The sequence below is a fragment of the Urocitellus parryii genome, chromosome 2 (genome assembly GCF_045843805.1).
Source record: "Urocitellus parryii isolate mUroPar1 chromosome 2, mUroPar1.hap1, whole genome shotgun sequence".
Classification (NCBI taxonomy): domain Eukaryota; kingdom Metazoa; phylum Chordata; class Mammalia; order Rodentia; family Sciuridae; genus Urocitellus; species Urocitellus parryii.
Window position 1 is genome coordinate 112,935,177 of NC_135532.1, and position 21,278 is coordinate 112,956,454.

Below are 21,278 nucleotides of genomic sequence, written 5' to 3' on the forward strand. Positions count from 1 at the left end.
TAGAGTTGTCTTATCCTTTTTCTAACTGTGCAGACCTCTACAGTATGTCTCTGCTTTTGGTCATTTTCTAGTACATTCTTCAGAAAATTTTTTATATTGTAAGCTGGAATTATTATGTTAAATCCACAAGAACACTGATCTAACTGAAAGTTTCAGAGCCACATGAGAAACAAAATTCACTTGAGAACTATCCCTTTGCAGAGCCTTGTTCTGCTAATTGACTTCTTGGGGCTGAGGCTGTGGCTCAGTGGCAAAGCACTTGCCTAGCATGTGTGAGGCACTGGGTTTGATCCTTAGCACCACATACAAAAATAAATAAAATAAAGGCATGCTGCCTGTCTACAACTACAAATTTTTTTTAAAAGTGTTACTTCTTCTGATTAATTAGTATAGCTCATCTTTCATGGCATGTTAGGTAAAACTCAGCTGAGAATCCATCTGGCCCTAGGCTTTTCTTTGTTAGAATAAGTAGTTTTAATAGTTGCATCAATTTCATCAATTTATATTAAGTTTTCTATATCCTCATAGTTCAATTTGTCATATTCTTCAGAAATCTGTTGATATCTTTGAGAGTTTTTAGATTATAGTATAAATTTTCAAAAGAGTTTCTAATGATCTTTTGGATTTCAGTAGTGTCTGTGATATCTCCTTTTTCATCTCTAATTTTATTAATTTGGGTCTTCATTTTGTTAGTTGGCTAAGGGTTTATCAATCTTGCTTATGCATTCAACTAACCCTTTTCTACTGATCATTTGTATTTTTTCCTCTGACTTTAACTACTTCCTATCTATTTCCTAACTATTTCCTATCTACTGATTTTGGTGTGAGTTTGTTCCTAGGGCTTTGGGGTGTAAGGTTAGATTATTTGACATTTATTTTTTTAATGTAGGAACTCAGTGCTATAAATTTTTCTTTTAAAACTGCCTTTATACTGCCCTGAGATTTTGATGTGTTGTATCTCGATTCTCATTTTGTTTCTAAGAATTGTTTTAAAATTTCTTCTGATTTCCTATTGCTACTCATTTATCATTCAAAAGAGTATTTATTTAATCTCCAGGTGTTAGAGATTTGAATTTTTATCTTATCATTGATTTCTCATTTTATTCCATTATTATCTGATAGGATGTATGAAATCATGTCTAATTTTTTTGCATTTACTAAGATTTGCTTTGTACACTGAAGTATTATCTATTTTAAAGAACATTCCATATTCTGCTAAAAAGAAAGTAAATTCAGTTGTCAGTGGATGAAATAGTCTATAGATGTCTGTTAGGTCCATCTGATTAATAATATTTTTTAGTTCTCAAGAGTCTTTACTTAAATTATGTCTGGATGATCTATTTACTAGAGAGTTGTGTTGAAATCATCCAGTATACCGTGTTGGGGTCTATTTGATTCACTATATTGAGAAAGATTTGTTTTGTGTATGTATATTCACTGTTGCTTGGGGCATATTTACAATCATTGAATCTTGCAGGATGATTCTATTAACCAGTATTAAGTGACCTTCTTAGTCTCTTCTAATTAATTCTGGCTTGAAGTCTACTTTGTTAGGAGAATAGCCACTCCTGCTTGTTTAGGGTATCATTTTCCCACTCATTCACCTTCAGTCTGTGGATATCTTTGTAAGGCAAGTCTCTTGCAAACAACACATGGTTGGGTCTTGCTTTTTAATCCAATCTGCCAATCTATATCTTTTGACTGAAGTGTTTAGACTATTTACAGTAAATATTATCATAGAGATTATTTTTATTTCCTGCCATTTTGACTTATTTCTAATGCTTAATTCAGACTTGATTCTCCTTTCATAGACTATGCAATTTATCCCTATGCTGGCTTTCATTTTTATTTTTCATTCCTTCTGCATGAAATATTTCATTGAGTATGTTTTTGTAGTGAAGGCTTAGTGGTTATGATTTTTTACTTTCCACTCAACATTAAAAGTTTTTATTTCATCTTCAATTCTGAAGGATAGTTTTTCTTGATTTTGTAATCTTGAAGATACCTGCTTTCTTTCAGGTCTTGGTAGATATTATTCTAAGCCCTTCTGACTTTTAGAGTCTGGGTTGAGGAATCGATTAAAATCAGAATTTGCTTATCTCTAAATGTGACCTGTCATTTTTCTCTTGCAGCTTTTAAAACTCTATCCTCCTTCTATATATTAGGCATTATCATTGTAATGTGTCTGGGAGAGGATTTCTTTTGATCTTGTATATTTGGAATTCTTTATACATCTTGTATTTGAATTTCCATAATCTTTCCTAATATTTGGAAAGTTAAGAGATTGAGCATTTCTTTAGTTTGCACTTCAGAGTCTTTTTGTACCCTAATCATTCTTAAATTTGGTCTCTTGATGTTATCCCAAATTTCTTAAGTATTCTGGTCATGATCAACTTTTTTATTGTTGACATTATAGTTAAGATTATGTACTTTTTCTTCAAGGCCTGAAAATCTATCTTCAAAGTGGTCTAATCTATTTATGAGGCTTCCTATTAAAATTAATTCTTAACTCAATAACTTGATTTATTGAGTCTTTCATTTCCAGCATTTCCAGTTAGTTCTTTTTAGAATCTCTACTTTTTACTAAAGTGATCTTATTACACTTCCTATAGTTTTTTCTTTAATTTCACTCTTTATATCATCTTTTAGCTCTCTGAATAGTTCAAGTATGAACTTTCTGAATTCTTTCTCTGACATTTCCTCCATTGTGGTGTTAATGGGGTTAATTTTTTTATTGACATATTGTGGGCTGTTTGGGGTGGTTTGTTCCCTTGCTTTTTCATACTGTTTGTAGGTTTATCCATCTATTGGACTGATTATCACACTTCTTTTATCCAAGGGCCTAGTTGTATGTTTCTTTCTCTTATGAGACCCAGGCTGGGCAAATATCCAGGTATTGATACTTTCACTCAACGTGTGTCTTCTGCTGTTCCCAATATTAGCACCATTTTGAGGTAAGTTACTGAACCCTATTTACTAAAATCACTTCAGAGAAAAGACATTCAATCTTAGGAAAATAACAAAAACTTGTTGATACTATTCTTCCCAGTTCCTCTAATCCAGATAGGAATTTGTAGTAAAGCTCTTTCTTGTCAGCTATTCTTTTACCACCTCCCTTCTGTGCTGTGGAGGAGTTGAGGATCACCACCTAGCTCCACTCTGCCATCTTCTGGAGTGGTAGCTAGTATTTTTACATAGATTACATCTGTAAGCAGTACAGCTTCAATAATTATTATTAAACTTATTATCTAATGTTATGCCTTTAGAAAAAGCATTTCCTGGCTTTCAGGGTGCCTGGAATTCCCCCTATTGATCTTCTTGCACCTGCGTAGGAGAGAAATCTGAGCCTCCTCAACATAGGAGAGGAAGCATATAAATGGCTCAAAGTTTTATGCTTCTGGTAAGATGCTAGCAATTTTTGTGTTTCAACAAATTAACACTTTCCAGCTCTTATTACTTGGGAATTTAATTTTTTAAATATGCTAAGGCAAAAACTATATTCCAAAAATTAAAACTTGAACTCAATTTGAGATTTTTGAAAGATGAATGTAGAAATTTGTTAAATAAAATGTTTCAAATGAACCAGTTCTGTAGTTGAAGGCTGGTTATTAACAAGATAAAAATTATAGTTCTACTAAATTAATTTGTTTATGAATATATTTAAATGAAGACATCAGAGTATTAGGTTTATTGAGATTATTATACATTTCACCCTTTCCCACTAAAACAGACCAATGTAATAAAGAATAAATTCTCTTTCACACACACACAAACACACACACATACACACACTCACACACATATATATGCACATACATACAAAGATGGAGATAAAATGCATACAAGAATCATAAGGCCATTTTTCATATAGCTCTGTGAAAGCTTACTTCTGGAGGTTGTCCTGAAGTTACAATATGAATTTACAACTCTCCAAGTCCACTGTCAAATAATGTCACACTGATTCAAGGGGCAAGTACATTTGAATATCCACTTCCCTTGCTTGCATCACTGTTGTCATTCAGCTCATCATCAAACACATGTCATTACTCTGGAAAAACTTCCCTGTTAGATTAAGAAAAGGCTTTTACTTCCCTCACCTGTTCCCTATGCTCTTCCTTTGTGTATGTAGAGAAGAGTGTCTGACCTGTTTCATTTTCCTTTTCTCTGAAGATCTTCTATTGACATTTCTTGCTGGGCCAGTCTAGGGGCAATAACTCCAGTTTTTGCTTGTCTAAAAAAATCTTTATTTCCACCTCACTTTTGAAGAAAAATTTTGTATAATACAGAATTCTAGGTTTCTGGGTCTTTTCTCCTGACATCAAATATTTCATGCCACCCTATTCTTGCTTACATGGTTTCTGAGAAGTCAGGTAAAATTCACGTTCTAATCTTCTTCAGGTAGGATGTTTTCCCTCTGGCTTCTTTCACCATGTTCTGTCTTTGATTTCCTGAGGGTCAAATATGATAGATAACCTAGGTACAGCATTTGGCATTTATCCTGCTTGGTGTTTGCCAAACTTCCTGGACCTGTGGTTTGATGTCTTTCATCAATCTGGAGAAATTCTTGGCTCTTGTTGCTTCAAGTATTGCACCTACTCCTTTCTCTTTTTCTTTGGCTTCTGCAGTTTCACTACACATAATACACCTTCTGTAGTTGCACCAACCAGTCTTTGGATATTGCTTTCTTCAGTCTCTGCTCAGTCTCTGCTTCAGTCTCCTCAAGCTCAGTGACTCTTTCCTCAGCTGTGTTTGGTCTACCAGTAAGCCCAGCAGAGGCATTCTTCTTTCTGTTAGTGTTTTTTTTTTTTTTTAATCTCTAACATTTCTCTTATCCCCCTTCAGAAGTTCCATCTCTCTGCTTTTGTCTGTTCTTGTTTGTTGCCTGCTTTTCCTACTAAGGCCTTTAGCATATTACTCATAGTTTTTTAACTTCCTGGTCTGAGCACATCAATATTCATGCCACAGCCAATTCAGTTCAGAAGCTTGTTCAGCCTCTTCAAACCAATTTCTGCCTTCAGACCATGCCTACTGACTCTTTGCTGAAGGGTGTACATGATATACTGAATGAAGGCCCATGGTGCACAGCCCTTCGCTAAAGTATTGATGAGGTAGGGAGGCAGCAGTCATAAGACTGGGTCTCAGGCTTCTGTTAATCTGTGCCCTGGACACTGAATGCCACCAATGTGTCTTGATCCTCCTTCAATGGGATAGGATGGCTGGAGAAGCTGGAGTTGGGTACCCCCACCATCCCATGGTTTAAAACTCTTTTTCCTGATCACAGGCCTTATTAAAAACAGAATGAGGGGCTGGGGTTGTGGCTCAGTGGTAGAGCTCTCGCTAGCATGCGTGAGGCACTGGGTTCCATCCTCAGCACTGCATAAATATAAAATAAAAACATTGTGTCCACCTATAACTAAAAAATATTTTAAAAAATCAATGAAGGGGCTGGGGCTATGGCTCAGCAGCACAGTGCTTGCCTAGCATGCATGAGGCACTGGGTTCAATCCTCAGTACTACATAAAAAAAAATAAAAAAAGGCATTCTGTACATCTACAAATACCAAAATAATAATAATAAAAACCAGAATGAGGTGGCCAATTTTAAGATGACTACTTTCCCAAACACCCTATCAGAACCAAGAGATTGTTCCCAATATTCACCAGAGCTCTAATGCATAAGACTCACAAAAGTGAGGGTCCAACACCCCATGATCCAGTCCTTCTCCAGCTTTCAACTCACCCTTGTTCACACTGAGCCCCCAACAAAGAAGGCACAGGTGTTTCTGAGATGGTTTCTCGTTGTGGATTTCTGTTTAGGTGAGTTGTGAGCCTCTGTATTCGCCTGTGTCCACTTGCTGGGGCAGCTGGTCATCCTGTGATTGCACTTTGACAATCTAAGAAAAGCTGTTGTCTTCAGTGTGCAACTTTCAAGTTGCTGTCAGGATCAAGTGATGACCTCCCAGCTCCTCACGTCCTGAGCCCCCCACAGTAGTTTAACAGATTGCCATCCCCAGACTTTCCACCTGTTAAAAATTGAAGAATCATTATTTGCTTTAGTCAGCTTTTTTGATGCTGTGCCTAAAGGACCCAACCAGCACAACGGTAGAGGAGGAAAACTTTATTTGAGGGTTCATGGTTTCAGAGGTCTTAGATCATAGAACGCCGGTTTCAGAGGTCTTAGTTCATAGAAGGCCGGCTCCATTGGTCTGGGCTCAAGGTGAGGCTGAACATCATGGTGAGTGTGTGGCAGAGGGAAGCAGCTCAAATCATGGTGATCAGTAAGCAGAGAGAGTCTCCATTTTTGAGATACAAAACATATACCCCATATCCATACCCTCAATTCCCACCTCCTTCAACCATACCCAACCACTTCAGTTACCACTCAATTCCTATCAAAGATTGGGTTAAGACTTTTACAACCCCAATCATTTCTCCTCTAAACTTCTTGCATTGTCTCATATGTGAGCTTTTGGGGACATCTGACATCCAAACCATAACACTATTCTAGCAGAATCATAGGCAACTAGTGCTAAGAGAAAGTTGTGTCAACTTGCAAATGGAGTGGATCAACAGCACACAATGAAGAGCTCATGTTTCAGCATACTAGAGGGCAGAGAGGAAGCTGATTTGTGTTTCTGAAATCAAGACCTAAAGATCAAAAAGTTATGTTAAAATTAAGAAATCAAAATTTTGTCTATCTACCTATTTTTTATTTGAAGGAAGGTTCAAGTAGCTCTAAAAGTCATAAATGACTTGCTAAAGAACAATTTCTAATTCCCACTTCAAAAATAAGATTGCTAACAGTATTTGTTATACCTTTGTTGAACATGGGGTTAAGGGATTTCAGACCACTAATGTTTTAAGACGGCAATTTAAGCTGTGCAGAGCTTCACTCACTGAACACACAGAGCTTAGAGTACATAACTAGTATAAAGGCTGTATTACTACTCTGTAGTTACTTAGGAAAACAGCCAACTTTTCCTTTAAATATGTGGATGAGATTCAACTGCAATGAAGAAAAATTCTTCAGGGAACACCAGATTTTGTTCTGTGAATAAGTGAGAATTAAACAGCTATTACTTTTCCACAGAATCATAAAATGTACTGAGTATTTCTCACTGCATTATAATTGGGCCACACATTCATCAACTAAATGTGACTAATTAAAAATGCTATCCAGGTTTTTGTTTAATAGGAGTAGACATACTCACACATACACTAAATATATAAAATCATGTGAATTTGTGAGCAACATGAACAGAAGATCCACAAAAGTGGGTCAGGCCATTCTGGAAGAGCCAGTGGGCCTTCTAGAAGCTTCAGCTTGTCTACCAGAAGAGCTGCTGCTCATAAGTATGGTCATAAGGGTCTCTGCTCAAATTTAAATTCACTTTTCTCAAAGTAAAAATAGAACTTTTAAAAGGAAGAGGTTGATTTAATATTTTAAAATTTTAATCATTTGTTTTCTCAAATGAGAAATAGTATTTTATGTATTTCTCCCCCATTCACGTTATTTTTTGCACATAAGTACTTCATTATCCTAGGGCAGCCAATTGAAAATATCATGAGGCTTTAAGAAGTTCATATCTTACAACAGTTGTTTCATGTACATGAGCTAGTCTAAGGTAATAATCTGAAATTAGTTAGATTAATGTGAAAAATATTCTTTGTGTATCCAAACATTTGCAGACTCTAAAATCACACTTGAAAAAATAGCTAAAGATGAGGGAAGTGCTCATGGTATACATTGAGTAAACAGATATTTAACCTTAAAGTCGGATCTCAATGGGGAAGAATTTATATATGGAAAATAGAAACAAAACACACCTAGATAATAGAGTTGCATTATTTTCTTTACCAAACTTCCTATGATTTTCAGACTTTCCATAAGCAAAATCAGCACAAACTTACTTTTCCTATCACCATAGCCAACCAAGTCTTTCAGGACTGGTGACACAAACTACAACCAAGCTCAAAGAAATCTGGTCCCAAATGTTCTTTCTACTCCATATTGTTTAACATCCAGATTATCTCACAAAGCAGGAAAATAAATTGTTGCCTCCCCCAAAATATGTCAAAACCCTTATCTTTTTTTTTTTTGCAAATTATTAAAACACAAAAGTTACTGAATTGCTGTTCTTTTTAAGGACTGGTAATGTTTCCTTTCAGAATAAGTTCCTTTTTTAAAGATTCTATCACATACACATACACAAAATACATACTTTACCCAAGTTACAATTTTCTTTAGTGTGTATATAGCTATCTGTCCTTCTAAGTAAGAAAGCATTACTTCATTCCATAGGTTCTCAGATCAGACATGACACTCCCATTCACTAAGGAGACTCCCTCCCTTCTCCTGTACATAGTCCTGGTAAAAAGCTTGGCTAGAAGATTATAGCAGCTCTTGATCATAAAGAAATGTTCCCTAGTTTGAAGTAGACTGATCCCTTAAAAAAAAAAACTTGGATAATCCAAGTTTTGACATTAGAAATAATGCCCCAAATGAATAATTTACCTGAAATATTACTTCAATTAAAGACTAAGGATTATAGAGCTTCATTCTATGAAATAGAATATTTTTTAAACATTTTTTAAAGTTATACCTGGACACAATACCTTTATTAATTTATCTGTATGTGGTGCTGAGGATCAAACCCAATGTTTCACACATGCTGGGCAAGCACTCTATGCTGGGCAAGCACTCTACCACTGAGCTACAACCCCAGCCCTCAAATAGGATCTTTAAATTTGCAAAATTTACTTACAAAAAATTTCCATATCAAAATATTTCTGAAAAAATTACTGTAGATGCTGAAAGTCACAATAGCTACTGAGTTCTTAGCATAAAGCTGGACTTTGAAAATCACAGCCCTGTATTTTAGCTGAGTATTCTCCTTGCCTTTATTAAGCAACAGAATGAAAGGTGTCAAAATACTAATTAGAACCCAACTATAGCATCATTTTTGGGGGGAGGGATACTGGGGATTGAACTCGGGGCACTCGACCACTGAGCATGTCACATCCCAAGCCTTATTTTGTATTTTACTTAGAGACAGGGTCTCAGTGAGTTGCTTAATGCCTCACTTTTGCTGGGGGCTGGCTTTGAACACATGATCCTCCTGCCTCAGCCTCCTGAGCCTCTGGGATTACAGGCATGTGCCACCACACCAGGCCCAACTGTGACATCTTGGGGAAGGGCCCTCCTCAGACTGACTGGGAAAACATGGAAGCAAGCAGCCCTGAAAGCTGTGACTCCTTTATTTCCTGCTGTGAGAGTGCTCCCAGCCACCAGAACAGCCCATGCACCCTTGCACAAGGAGTGCACTCACTCTCAGTGCCATCAGTGCACAGGTTCTCCAATCAACAGTGTTCTCCAATCAACCCAATCATCTCTATGGTGCACAAGAAATAGCAGAGGCTGGGGGTATGTGTATCTCAGCTCCTGTTAACCCCAAAACAACAGAAGCAACTCCTGAAAAAACCTGGAGGGAACTTGGATCAAAGACTGGTCAGATCTCAATATTATGCTCATATCAAGAGCTGGCTGGCTCAGTACCACAGTAACTGATTCCTAAAAAATAAGGCAGATCCACTAGCCTGCTCTTTGCCTTCCATCTCTAACCAATATATATAGTAACACAGCTATTCTTTGTAGATTTTCCTGTTCAGGAACTCATTTCTGTAGCTCATAAGATTCAAAGTTCACATTTCTATACCAGGTAGAAAAGTCTGGCTTATGCTAAATATATCTGAAGTTTTATAATCCACATTCTTGAGGGTATCATGATGCCAAAATCATTTTATCATCAAATTAATTTTCCTGTCTATACATATCTAAACATGCGCACACACAGTTGTTAAAATTAAGCAAATACAAGTTTGATAGAAAGTAGTATTCTTGAGAGAAAATTACATGGCAGGAAATGCTTAACACTTGTTCTTTTAACCAAATTACAATATTATTTAAGAAAGCATATTTGAAAATAAGGAAATTTTCTCATTGAAATAAATTCGGCTCCTGACATAATTAGATACACAAGTTTTTTTTTTTCCTAAGTCCCAAATACACAGTAAAACATTAAACATCAAATTTTAAACTATTATTTTAAAAGTTTCCTTTTTTAGTTGTTGATGGACAGTATGCCTTTATTTTATTTGCTTATTTTTGAAAGTGGTGCTAAGGATCGAACCCAGTGCCTCACACATGCGAGGCAAGCACTCTAACACTGAGACCAGCCCTGGCCCAAAAGTTTTCCTTTAATTTTCTGATAAACAAATTGTTTAATATATACTATTATGAGAAGATAAACATTGAAACTGGATATATTTGAATTCAAAAGTACAGAGGGTTTTTTTTATTCAAATCTTTGAAACATTTAATAATCTGACTATTATCTGACTATCATATTTTATTAATCTATCTCTATTTTGTTAGAAACTAATAATTCTAATTTTATTTCCAAGAAGTTAATGTATTTTTGTCTGTCTATTTTTAAATAATTAGTAAGTTAGTAGAATGTGCTTGACTAGGCTCAACTGTGAACTAATGGATTACGTAGAAAATGGTGGTGCTCTCATTAGAAAATGCCAACATTAATGGCATTTTTGAATGCAAATAGTAATTACTTTCAGCAACCAACAAAATACTACAAATTAACTACAAGACAGAGAGTGAAGGACACCAGATCACCACTGCTTTTATTAAATACTCTCCCTGTTAAGTTCTCCACTAGGGAATCAAAAGGTCACTATAATGCTCACAACCCAGGCAGTATCTATATGAAAATGGTGGACACAGGCTATGCGTTCCACTTCTCTTGTATGTTCTTAAGGTCAGTGGATTATTTAACATGTTTGCCACGTCTAAATTCCTTGTGTTTTAACTCATCAAAGTAATGGATACTCATTTCATTTGGGGTTAGGATAAAAGGGGTGAGTCAAATGAAAGATTATCTGAGATAAAATATAAATTCATTCTTTTTCCTGTATCCCCAAGTGTGTTTACTTTATGCATAATTAAAGAAAAGAAATTACAAGCATGAAATTGCTTTTGTAAAGTCAATCACAATTCTGTTATCCTACTTTCTGATATGGCTGTCTGCTTTTGAAGGCAGCTACAGAAAGTGAAGAAAGCCCCACTCAAGGTAGTTGATAGCTTTCTCCTGCTCAGCACAGAGAAGAGTGTTCTTTGATGCATGCCTACTATTTGTGGTCTGTTACTATTCCTGACTCTGAATCTCAACCATGGCTTTGCCCTGAAGGACTCACCCAACACTTAAATTACACTTCTGCTAGACATTTGAAAGGAGACTTAATTACATTCATGGCTTAATTAAGGTTTTTGCTCCTTTTCTTACAATCAGGGATACAATACAACTCAAACTGTTCACTGAACTGATGTCACATTTGCATAAGAATTATTCAATGGCTGAACTAATAATAGTTTTTTCTTTAAAAACAAAATTTAAAAACCTGTGCAGCAAGCTGTAATATTTCAACCTTAAAAAAAAGTTCCCTAAGCTAGACAAAATTCAATAATCAAAATAAATTAGGACAAAGTCAAAATTCAAACTGGCAAAACACTTGGGCAAAAAAGCATCACAAAGCTAGCTATCTTGAGTATCCAATTAGAGGATGTTATGGCCAAAGGAAGAATTAAAAAAAAAAAAATTGGATCCTAGTGAAACTTAACTCCAGATGCCTTCTTCCTGGGGCATGCCATTACTCCCCTGGAAACCACTCACAAAGTAATCGCTCTTGTTCACCCAGGTATTGGATGTCCACTTATGTGCCCTACTGGGACTTTTGAAAAGGGTCCCTTTTCCAAACTGGGCTAGCTTTGTGAGCAAGGCGACCAAAGAAACAAACAGTGCACCTAGCAACCTGCACCTAGCACCTGAGGCTCTGGTCACAACCTACTCACACCAAGCACGTAGCCATAAAACGTCCCCAATTTAAGAGCTCTTCTGGTCCTAAGAGATGTTCCCAGCCAGGATTCGCAGAAAAAGTGGTCGCGAAAAGGTGCTGAGAGCCCAGTTCTCGCCAGCAGCTGTGCCCGCGTCACCTACAGGGCCCCGCACTTGCCGAGGCAAATCTGCTCGAGGTCAGGGCAGTCTGGTGGCCAGTCCGAGCGCAGTCCGCACCCACGAGCGCTCCCGCCCGGTCGCGTGCCTCGAACCCTGTGGTCCCCTCGCCCCAAGACCCTGCGGTCCCCAGGCCTCTCGCTCCGCGCCCAGACCCTCATGGCTCCCGCATCCTCCGGTCCCGTCCCGCGCCCCAAGATCCTCCCCTCATCGACCCACGCCCCAACGTCCTCCCGTCCCGCTCGGCGACCCTAGAGCCTGTGGTCTTCGGCCCTCCTAGCCCTCGCGTCCGCTTATCCCGCCCCGCGCCCCCACGTCCTCTCTGCGACCCCGGACCTTACGGTCCTCAGCCTCCTGGCTCCCGAGTCCCCGGACCCTCCCCGCCTCGCGCCCAGTCCCCCCAGGTCCCCGCGTCCTTTCTTCCCCGAGCTCCGATTCCCTCCCTTCTTTCCAGGTCCGACACTCACGAGAAAAAGGGGTCGTCCTCGAAGCCGTTGTTCAGCATCCCGAACATCCTGGCAGCCGCCGGCGCGGCGGACGCGGACGCGGACGCGAACGCGGACTGGCTGGAAAACGGCGACCCCGCCGCGCCCGCGCGCAGCTCCCCGCCCGCGACGCTCTGAGCTACCGAGACCCCTAGCCTGGGAGAGCGCGAGCCGGGCTGCCCTCCCATTGGAGGCGACCAGTTGCGTCACAAAGAGGGCGTGGCAAGTGCGCTGCCTTGGCAACCAGAGCCGCATTTGTGCGGGAGATGTGGGACAAGGCGGCCTATCATTGGACGATGTTCGTGACATCATAAGGGGCGGACCCCGCGCCGCCATGGCAACTGAGGCCGCTATACAGGCTGGTAGCTGCCAGGCTCCGCGGCTCTGTGCCCCGATGCCCTCAGGGTGCCCGCTTCGCGCCCTCGTAGACCGCCAAAGCCTCTTCGGCCGTGGGGGCAGGCACGCTTGGGACTGGCTGGCAGTTGAAGTCAACCACCGACCGCTCTCCGTGCCCGCTGAGGAAACACGTGCTCGGAGCCCTGGAGCTCAGTCTGCAAGGGGTGCGCTCGCTCCCGAAGAAAACGGGGAGGTGCCAGTCACATTTCACAAATTTGCCCTTAGTGAGTCTAATCCCAGAGCATATTTCCCAGGGAGCGAACCGTTCGAGCCGTGTTGTAGACGTGGGATCAAAAAGCAAAAGAGAAAGGTGCCCTCTTTTGGTCCTCTCAGGTCTGTTCCAAGGACCATATGTCATTTTGAAACCGTTAAAAAGTCTCTGGTGTTAAAAAAAAAGAAGAAAAGTAAGAAAGAAAAGAGAAAAAAAAAAAGAAAGTATGGCATTTACCGGTAAATGGATGGAGCTGAAGAATATCATGCTAAGAAAATAAGCTAGTCCACAAAACCAAAGGCCAAATGTTTTCTCTAATATGCAGATACTAATTCACGATGAGGGGAGGTGGGGCTAGGGAAGAATAGTTACTTTGGATTAGATAGAGGGGAAGGGGAGTATGGAGGTAGGAAGGATATGAATGAATTGGACATTATTACCCTATGTACATATATGATTACATGACCGATGTGATTCTACACGTACAACCAAAGAATGAGAAATCATTATACTCCATTTATGTAGGATGTGTCAAAGTGCATTCTACTGTCATATATAACTAATTAGATGAAAACAACAACAAAAAAGTCTCCAGCATTCCTTAACCTAACAGCAGGATTAAGAAACAAGGGCTTGCAGGGCAGGAAGCCCTATCTAACTGAAATTCCATTACTATGTATTTTTGTTTTCATTGTTTTTATGAAGGAGACTTCGTTTATGTCTAGAAAACTCATTTTGATTTTGAAGCAGTAGTATTCAAAAATTGATATTGCATTTGAGGCTAGGCTTTAAAAATTTTAGTGAAAAAGTGATCTAACTTAAATAATACAGGTGGTGGCTGGGATGTAGCTCAGTGCTTGCCTGGCATACTCAAGGCCTGGAGTATAATCCTCAGCACAGCAAAAAAGAAAAGTCGGAAGGAAAAAAGGGAAATAAAAGAAATGGTACTGGTGGGATTTGAATATGGTAGTGGATTTGGATATGGTGGTAGGGGGGTGCCATGACAGTGAGGCTCAAATAACTGAGTTTTGGAAAGCATTACTGTGTGCCTACCAGGACCCTGGAGGCAGGAGAGGGAAATTAAATGAGAAGAATGTTACAGGTGCAAAGAGAATGTTTCTTGCATGTGCACCCTTAATCCAGTGTGGCCTCCAGACTCTGAAGGGCTGAGAAGAGGAGAAGCATCTGTGGCTTATCAGGCTAGAGAGATGGCACTCTGCCTGTGTGAATAAGCAGCAGACTCTGACTTGGATGTGGCAGGAGTACTTGAGTTATTTTGGGAGCTGGAAATTTAATCCTCTGGACCTCTTACCCCAACCTTAGCCAAGTTCTCTGTCAACCTCCTCCTGCTAAGGCTGGTGGCATGAGACAAGGCTGACTTCACATGCTAAGATAAGATGGAACAGCCCCTTCCAGGGAATAGGATATTTTCTTTTTCTTTGGCCTTGGAATGAAGCCCCAAAGCATATACATTAGGGAAATTCTGAATTGATATTAAGGCAAACAAATTATTTTATAACATCCTGAAATAACTATCTGCCCCCACCCCCAGTACTGGGGATTGAACACAGGGTTTTAGTCTTGCTCAGGCAAACATTCCACACTGAGCTACATCCCTAGTCCCTTTTTAAATTTTTTTTCTTAGTTGTAGTTGGACACAATATCTTTATTTATTTATTTTATGTGGTGCTGAGGATCGAACTCAGCGCCTCACACATCTGGTAGGCGAGGGCTCTACCACTGAGCCACAACCCCAGCCCCATCTGTAGTCCTTTTTATCTTTTGAATTTTGACAGTCTGGCTAAGCTAACTAAGCTGAAATGAATCAAATCAAATCAAAATGAATTGGTGAAAAAATCAAAATGGGGTAAGCTATGTGATAGTTAATAATATTAAAATAGTTTGGGATTAAGGCCAAACAAAGAAACTTGTGAAAATAATTGCCTTTTTGTTTCATGGAAATTTTTCTCAGAATCACATTGTTAAAACATGAAAGCTTTATTCTAGGCACAGGTTAGTCTGGGAGTTACCTGGCACTTCTGAAGTTTGGACCTAATGACAAATGCTTAAATTTTTAAAAAGTGGGGGAGGGCTTGCTGAAGAGAGCTTGACATCTGTTTTTGATTTGATAATTTTAAGAGGCAGGAAACAAAAAAGAATGGGTGGGTCAGGAGAATGAACATCTGGGCAAGCAAGCAGCAGAGATGTGGAGCAGGAAGAGAGGACAGGGTCCTAGGCTAGGCTCCAATATGTCATAACAGCCAGTGTTACTGAGCATGCCAGGTACTGTGTGTACATGCTCTGTCAGATGCTCACCAGTTTCCTGGAGTAGAGATGCTCTTATCCCCACATATAGATGATGCCACTGAGACATGGGCCAGCTGCCAAGGTTCACACCATAGCAATTAAAATACAGTGCAGACCTTACTGAGTGTAGGATAAAAGCAGGTAATCACTTCTCAGAATCAGTCCAACAAGTTAAGTGGACCCTAACCACAAAGCATGAAATCCAGTGAGAATTCCTCCAAATAAAGTCCATTCAGTTCCACAAATAATTAAGTGCCTCTCCTGTATGGGATAGACAGATGGAGGCATCCATGAACAAAACACGCCCAAATCTCTGCCCTCCTGAGGTTTCTGTTAACTGTGACAAAATGAACAACAATCAAAGTAGTATATTAAAAGGCAATGAGTGCTAAGGGGAAAATTATTCAGGGAAAGGGGTGGAGGTTTACAGCTGTGGAAAATACAGTGTATATTACTGAATGTGAATTTGAGCAAAAACTTATAGGAAGGAGTCGCTATCAGAAGAACATTTTAGATCAGTACAGAGGTATAAAGTGGCATGTGTCTGGTGCATATGATGTACAGTTCCATTCCTATGTCTTGAAGCTCACCTTCAGAGACAGCAGGGAGATGAACCATGTGAAATGGAAATCACCCATTAGGATGGTAGCTCCCATGACACTTCTGGTGCTCAAAGCACAGTTCTAAGTGCTTTGGTACCTATTCTCGTTTAACCCTCATGCTAACTATGCATGCTGAGAAGTTTAACCCTGGGTTACATATGAAGACAACAACATGCAAAGTTGTTGACTGTCTATCCATTTCAAACCTAGACTTGTGAAACTGGGGTTTGAGAGGAAACTTGATTCTCTGCTTCCGCTGGTGGGTGGTCTGTATGAACTGTAGCCTCTAGTGCCAAGAAAGCCTGTTTTAGTGTTAGCAGCTCATCACAGCAGGGATACTGCCTGCATGAGCTCTGAGGGTCAAGGGTTTTACTGCAGGCAAAGTTCAAATCATCCCCACTACCACTGAGTGGCAGCTTTCAGTATCACAGCTCTTAATGGGGGCCATGCCCTCAGGTGTTGTGACAGACCCCACAGCTCACTGCCAACTTCTTTCCTGGTTCTTATCTCACAAATCCAAAGCATGAAGTCCATGGAGGTGGTGGAATACAAGAAAATGATTTATTCACACCCGAAGAATACAAACAGAATTCCCTCATCATGGGAAGGGGAGGACCCCATAGAGATGCTGCCTAAGTGTGCTATTCTGGGGCTTATATAGCACTTCAGTCAGCACAACTGGTCCAAATTTATGCTAATCAGGGTTTGGGAAAGTACCAATGCTGTTGGGTAGTCCTGCAATCTCATTCAGATCTGTCCCACACCTGATTTCCCACCCCTTGTCAGGAAGCAGGAAGTCGAGTTCGTAGACTGTGGATCTGGGTTGCGGGTGTCCTCATCAGGCCAGGCTGTGTTGCTGTAGTGGGACAGGGGGATGCACCCTGGCTCACCTTGGCTCATGCTTGCCTTCCACACTCCAGCCAACCTAGGACACAACTGGCAGCTCTCGAACTTGTCCCACTCCAAAGCCTATATTCTTTCCACCATTTACTTTGCCTCCCAATTTTGAAAAAGTAAATGCATCACTTACTGAGCACATCTGCATGGCAGGCCTTTATACATGTGTAATCTCCAGTTACACCATTGCTCATGTTTAATTTGGAAGTACACTGACCAGGAACATCCAAAGGATTGAGTGAAACCCAAGCCAACTTCACAATTCCACTTAAGACGTTGAGAGTTCAGAGTAACATTGACCTGTTGGATAGTGGTTAAAACCAGCTCCCATTGCACACACTGAGGCTATAAATCTCACCTTCAGAGACGGTAGGGAGATGAGCCATCACCCATAAGTGGGCTGGAGTGTGGAAGGCAAGCACCTTGGACTTTTCAGACTATTTCTGATGACATTATCTCAAGTGCCACAAAAGAATCAGGCAGGCTTGTGAGTATTGGACCTTGACTTAATTGTTACTCTCCAGAGCCAAGGTATTAGGCCTCTAAACATTTTTCCATGGTTAATTTCAGTGTAGCTAGGGTTCCTTTGTTGGATCCCTCTGTCTTAAACAGTGTTCAGAAGTGCTCTGGGATGGATGCCACAACAAATTCACAGGTGATGGGGAAATTTTTGAGGGAATAGAACTCTGGCGTGTGTTGGTCATGGAGCCAGGTAGCAGCTGGGGTTAGTTACACATTTCAATATTAGATTGATTGCATTACTTTTATGTGCCTTACTTTTAAAAGTTAGCAAGTTTTTAGGATAGAAAACATAAGTTGCTTAAGCCTTACCACATGATAAACAGACCTGTTCAGCATTTCTCTAGATGCACGGGGTACCAGGAAAAAATTATTGAGGTGCTGTAGGCTTAGGAACTAAGATAGTTTGGGAATCCCATAATCTTTCTTTCCTTAAAATTAAAATAATTTGTATTATGCATCCATTTTCTCTAAAAAGACGTGGTTTGTTTCTGGTGTTTTCTTGTGAGCCAGCTGTCTTGCTCTAACAGGTTTGCTTTATAACCTTCTAAAGATGTGGAAATGGTGTGGGTGGTTTAGAGACTTATCTAATGAGATCACAGGTCCCAAGGTCTTTGGACTGCTAGTATGGACGACTCAAGGCCACATGTCATCTTGGCTCAAATTAGGAAAAACTTCCTCTTTTTCAAGCTACTTCCATTAATGGGGAAAATGATCTTAACACACAAGTCTGTGCCATCCCTGGCAGGACTGGTGCTCTCTGCATACTTCAGGCCACTCCTAGTGCGAAATTCTCCTCCTAGACAGGAGTTAATGAGTGCCAAGCTCCATCCACAAACTTATGTGCAAGAAATGTAATTTTCCTTCCCTGCAACTGAACATAATTAATCATCTGGGCTCCACTCCACTGACCAACCCCTTTTCTGGAACCTCTGTGCTGTGTCCTTGAGGTGTCTTCATCCCCTCCCTGGGTAGGGCTAAGGAGGTTACACATTTTAACAGGTGTGGCTCAGTCTGAAACAATGAGAATTATTTTGACCACATAGCAGTAACATCCCTCTCCCTTTGAAAAGCACTCTTTAGTGCAGGTTCTTCCACCAATGAAGTGAAAATCCAAAGAAAATTTGAGTTCACAAAGGGAGCTTTTCAATGTCAACTTCTCCTTGGTGCCTGCTATTGATGGTAAGGGCCAGGAGGGAGCAAAGCTGGGAACCTGACAGACTCCAGTCTATTTGCTGTTACCACTTGCTTTCTGTGGACATGTGGACTCATGGCCCAGCATTCATTGTGCATAAGTTACAATTAAGTCTTATTTTATTTTGAAAAATACAGAGTGAATGTCACCTTCTGGGTGGTCTGCCTTTTTGGAAAGATGCTCCAGGCAGGCTTGTGGGCACAGCTGAGGAGGCAGGTCTTGCCATGGGTCCCCACACTGCTGTGCAGGGAGAACTGAGAGAGGCAGTGGGATGCTCCAGAGAGGCGGGGTGCTGGAAAAGCCAGAGAGGTCAAGAACTGCAGCAGGGTTGGCTGAGCAAAGATTATCCTGCTGTTAATAAGCACAGACATTTCCTTGATGCAAATCTTTAAGGGTGGGTGCTTAGGAGGATGTGTCGTCTTTTAAAATAATGATTTAGAGGAGTCTAATAGTCTTTCCTTACAAAGTACCTACCTAGGTAAATACCATCCAGTTGAAGAAATGAGGCATTTCCAGGCCCCTAGAAAATTCCCTGTGTTTCTTCCCTGCCTATATCCTCAAGGTCACGGAATTCCAAGGTTGCTTCTTCCTTCATCTGTTTGTTTGCAAACTAATCCACTTTGCTGCCCGTGGTGGCCGCTTGTTCCTTTCCATCGCTGTGACATATTCTGGAGGGTGATTCTTCGGTGTACCACTGACAGACTTTTGAAGTATTTTCTTCCTTCTGACTTTTAAAAATCAGGATGATATAACCATGCCTGTATGTTTCTTGATTCGTTTTTGAAAATCAACTTAATGTTCAGCAATGCTTGACTTTATTGTCATTGAGAGTCTGAAGCCTTTCTTCAGCAATTTCTACAGCAATTTCCTAAGGAGGGCTCTGCTATAAAACTTGCTACTGCCTTTCCAGCACAGGACAGGAGCACTTTGTTGCTTTCTAGAAAAGGAAAAGTGTTAGAATTACAGGGCCTAAAACAACTGCCTAGTATAGAGTATTCTTCAGAAAATGCTGTTCAGGCCTCTGTTCTCGGGCATGGTTTAATGTGGCTGTTTGAAGGGCTATATTTAAAGCTATTTTTAAATCCTTGATAAGAAGTGGAGAGAGACCAAGTTGCAACTAGAGGCCCCAATTACAGGGCAACCAAGTGATGTCTGTCCAAGGTATGAGAAGATCATTTTGGAAAAGGATGAGTACTGGTAATGCCCTCAGGCCCACCTATGCTACCCTTCACTACTGAATGGTGGGAATATCAGACTCCCAGATATTTCAGTCTCCAGACTGCCGCAGTCTGACTGGGCACAATTCAGGAGCCACTTGTCAAAAGAAACAAACTTTATTTTTAAAACTACAAACGCCAAACAAAACAGCTCCTCAGGAAAAACCCTCAGAGCCCAACTGCCACCACCGGCTTCCACACCTCTCCCACACACCAACAACCACCTCCCACAATCCTCCTGCTCTTGAGGCCGATTGGCTAGGTCGCGTGGGCGGAGCCAAAGAAGTCCCCCAATGAGCAGTTCCATAGTCTGAAGGGCAGGGAAACAGCCCAATGAACATGACCGCAGAGGAGCCAATCAGCTAGATGTTGCTGGGGCCACTGTGAGCCAATCATCAGCTGGCAGTCTGAAGGGCAGGGAAACAGCCCAATGAACATGACTGCAGAGGAGCCAATCAGCTAGATGTTGCTGGGGCCACTGTGAGCCAATCATCAGCTGGCAGCTTGAAGGGCAGGGAAACAGCCCAATGAACATCACCGCAGAGGAGCCAATCAGCTAGATGTTGCTGGGGCCACTGTGAGCCAATCATCAGCCGGCAGCTGGAAGTTTGCTGGCAGCTGGAAGTTTGCTGGGGCCCCTTTGGCTGTGGCTCTCAACATCTCCCCCTCTCTGTTTAAACAACAAGCATGTGGCTTAGGGACCGTGCCTGCCTTAGGTTGTCCAATACTACATATGGTCCTTACCCGTCTTCGGATGAGCTGACCTCAGGGCGTCAGCCTCCTGTCTTAGGTTGGTACCATTGTAATTGGATCTTACCCGTCATTGACTACCGGTCCAGTATACAGCCACACCTGTGGAGAGGTACCAGCGGGGGGGGGTGAGGTTCTTTGCCTCACCTCTGTTGGCCCCCAAATAGCTGAACGATCATTACAAGCAGAAGGGAGGAAGATATACCAAATCAATACTCCAACACTACCACAAGTCGCTGCACCAACAGATAGTTCACAATGCATACAAGTGAGTTTACAATGCATACAAGTGACACATAGTTTAGGCAAGTTCTGTAAGCGGTTCAGTGATGGCTATTGCAGAAACTGTAGATTAGTTTTATCTTTGTCTTCACCGGCACAGGGATGAAGATAGGAATTCTGGCAATAATGGCTAAAGAAAAAATTATATAACATTCTAGAAGGTACTAAAAGAAAACAATTTTCTTAACAATTCTTCACTGGCACTGGGATGAAGATAGAAATTCTGGCAATAATGGCTAAAGAAAACATTGTGTAACATTCCAGAAGGCACTAAAAGAAAACAATTTTCTTAACAATTTACATTATCTTCACCGGCACTGGGATGAAGATAGGAA

At 40.7% G+C, this 21,278-nt stretch overlaps 1 protein-coding gene across 1 annotated transcript in view; it reads right to left on the reverse strand.

The window, feature by feature from the left end:
• The window catches only part of Mlf1 (myeloid leukemia factor 1), a 31,794-nt gene extending 19,072 nt beyond the window's left edge, over nucleotides 1-12,722 (reverse strand). The window contains exon 1 of the mRNA XM_026392924.2: nucleotides 12,550-12,722. Within this exon, the coding sequence (XP_026248709.2) occupies nucleotides 12,550-12,596 (47 nt within the window). The 5' untranslated portion in view covers nucleotides 12,597-12,722. The remainder of the gene's footprint in view (nucleotides 1-12,549) is intronic.
• Nucleotides 12,723-21,278: the final 8,556 nt, after the last annotated feature.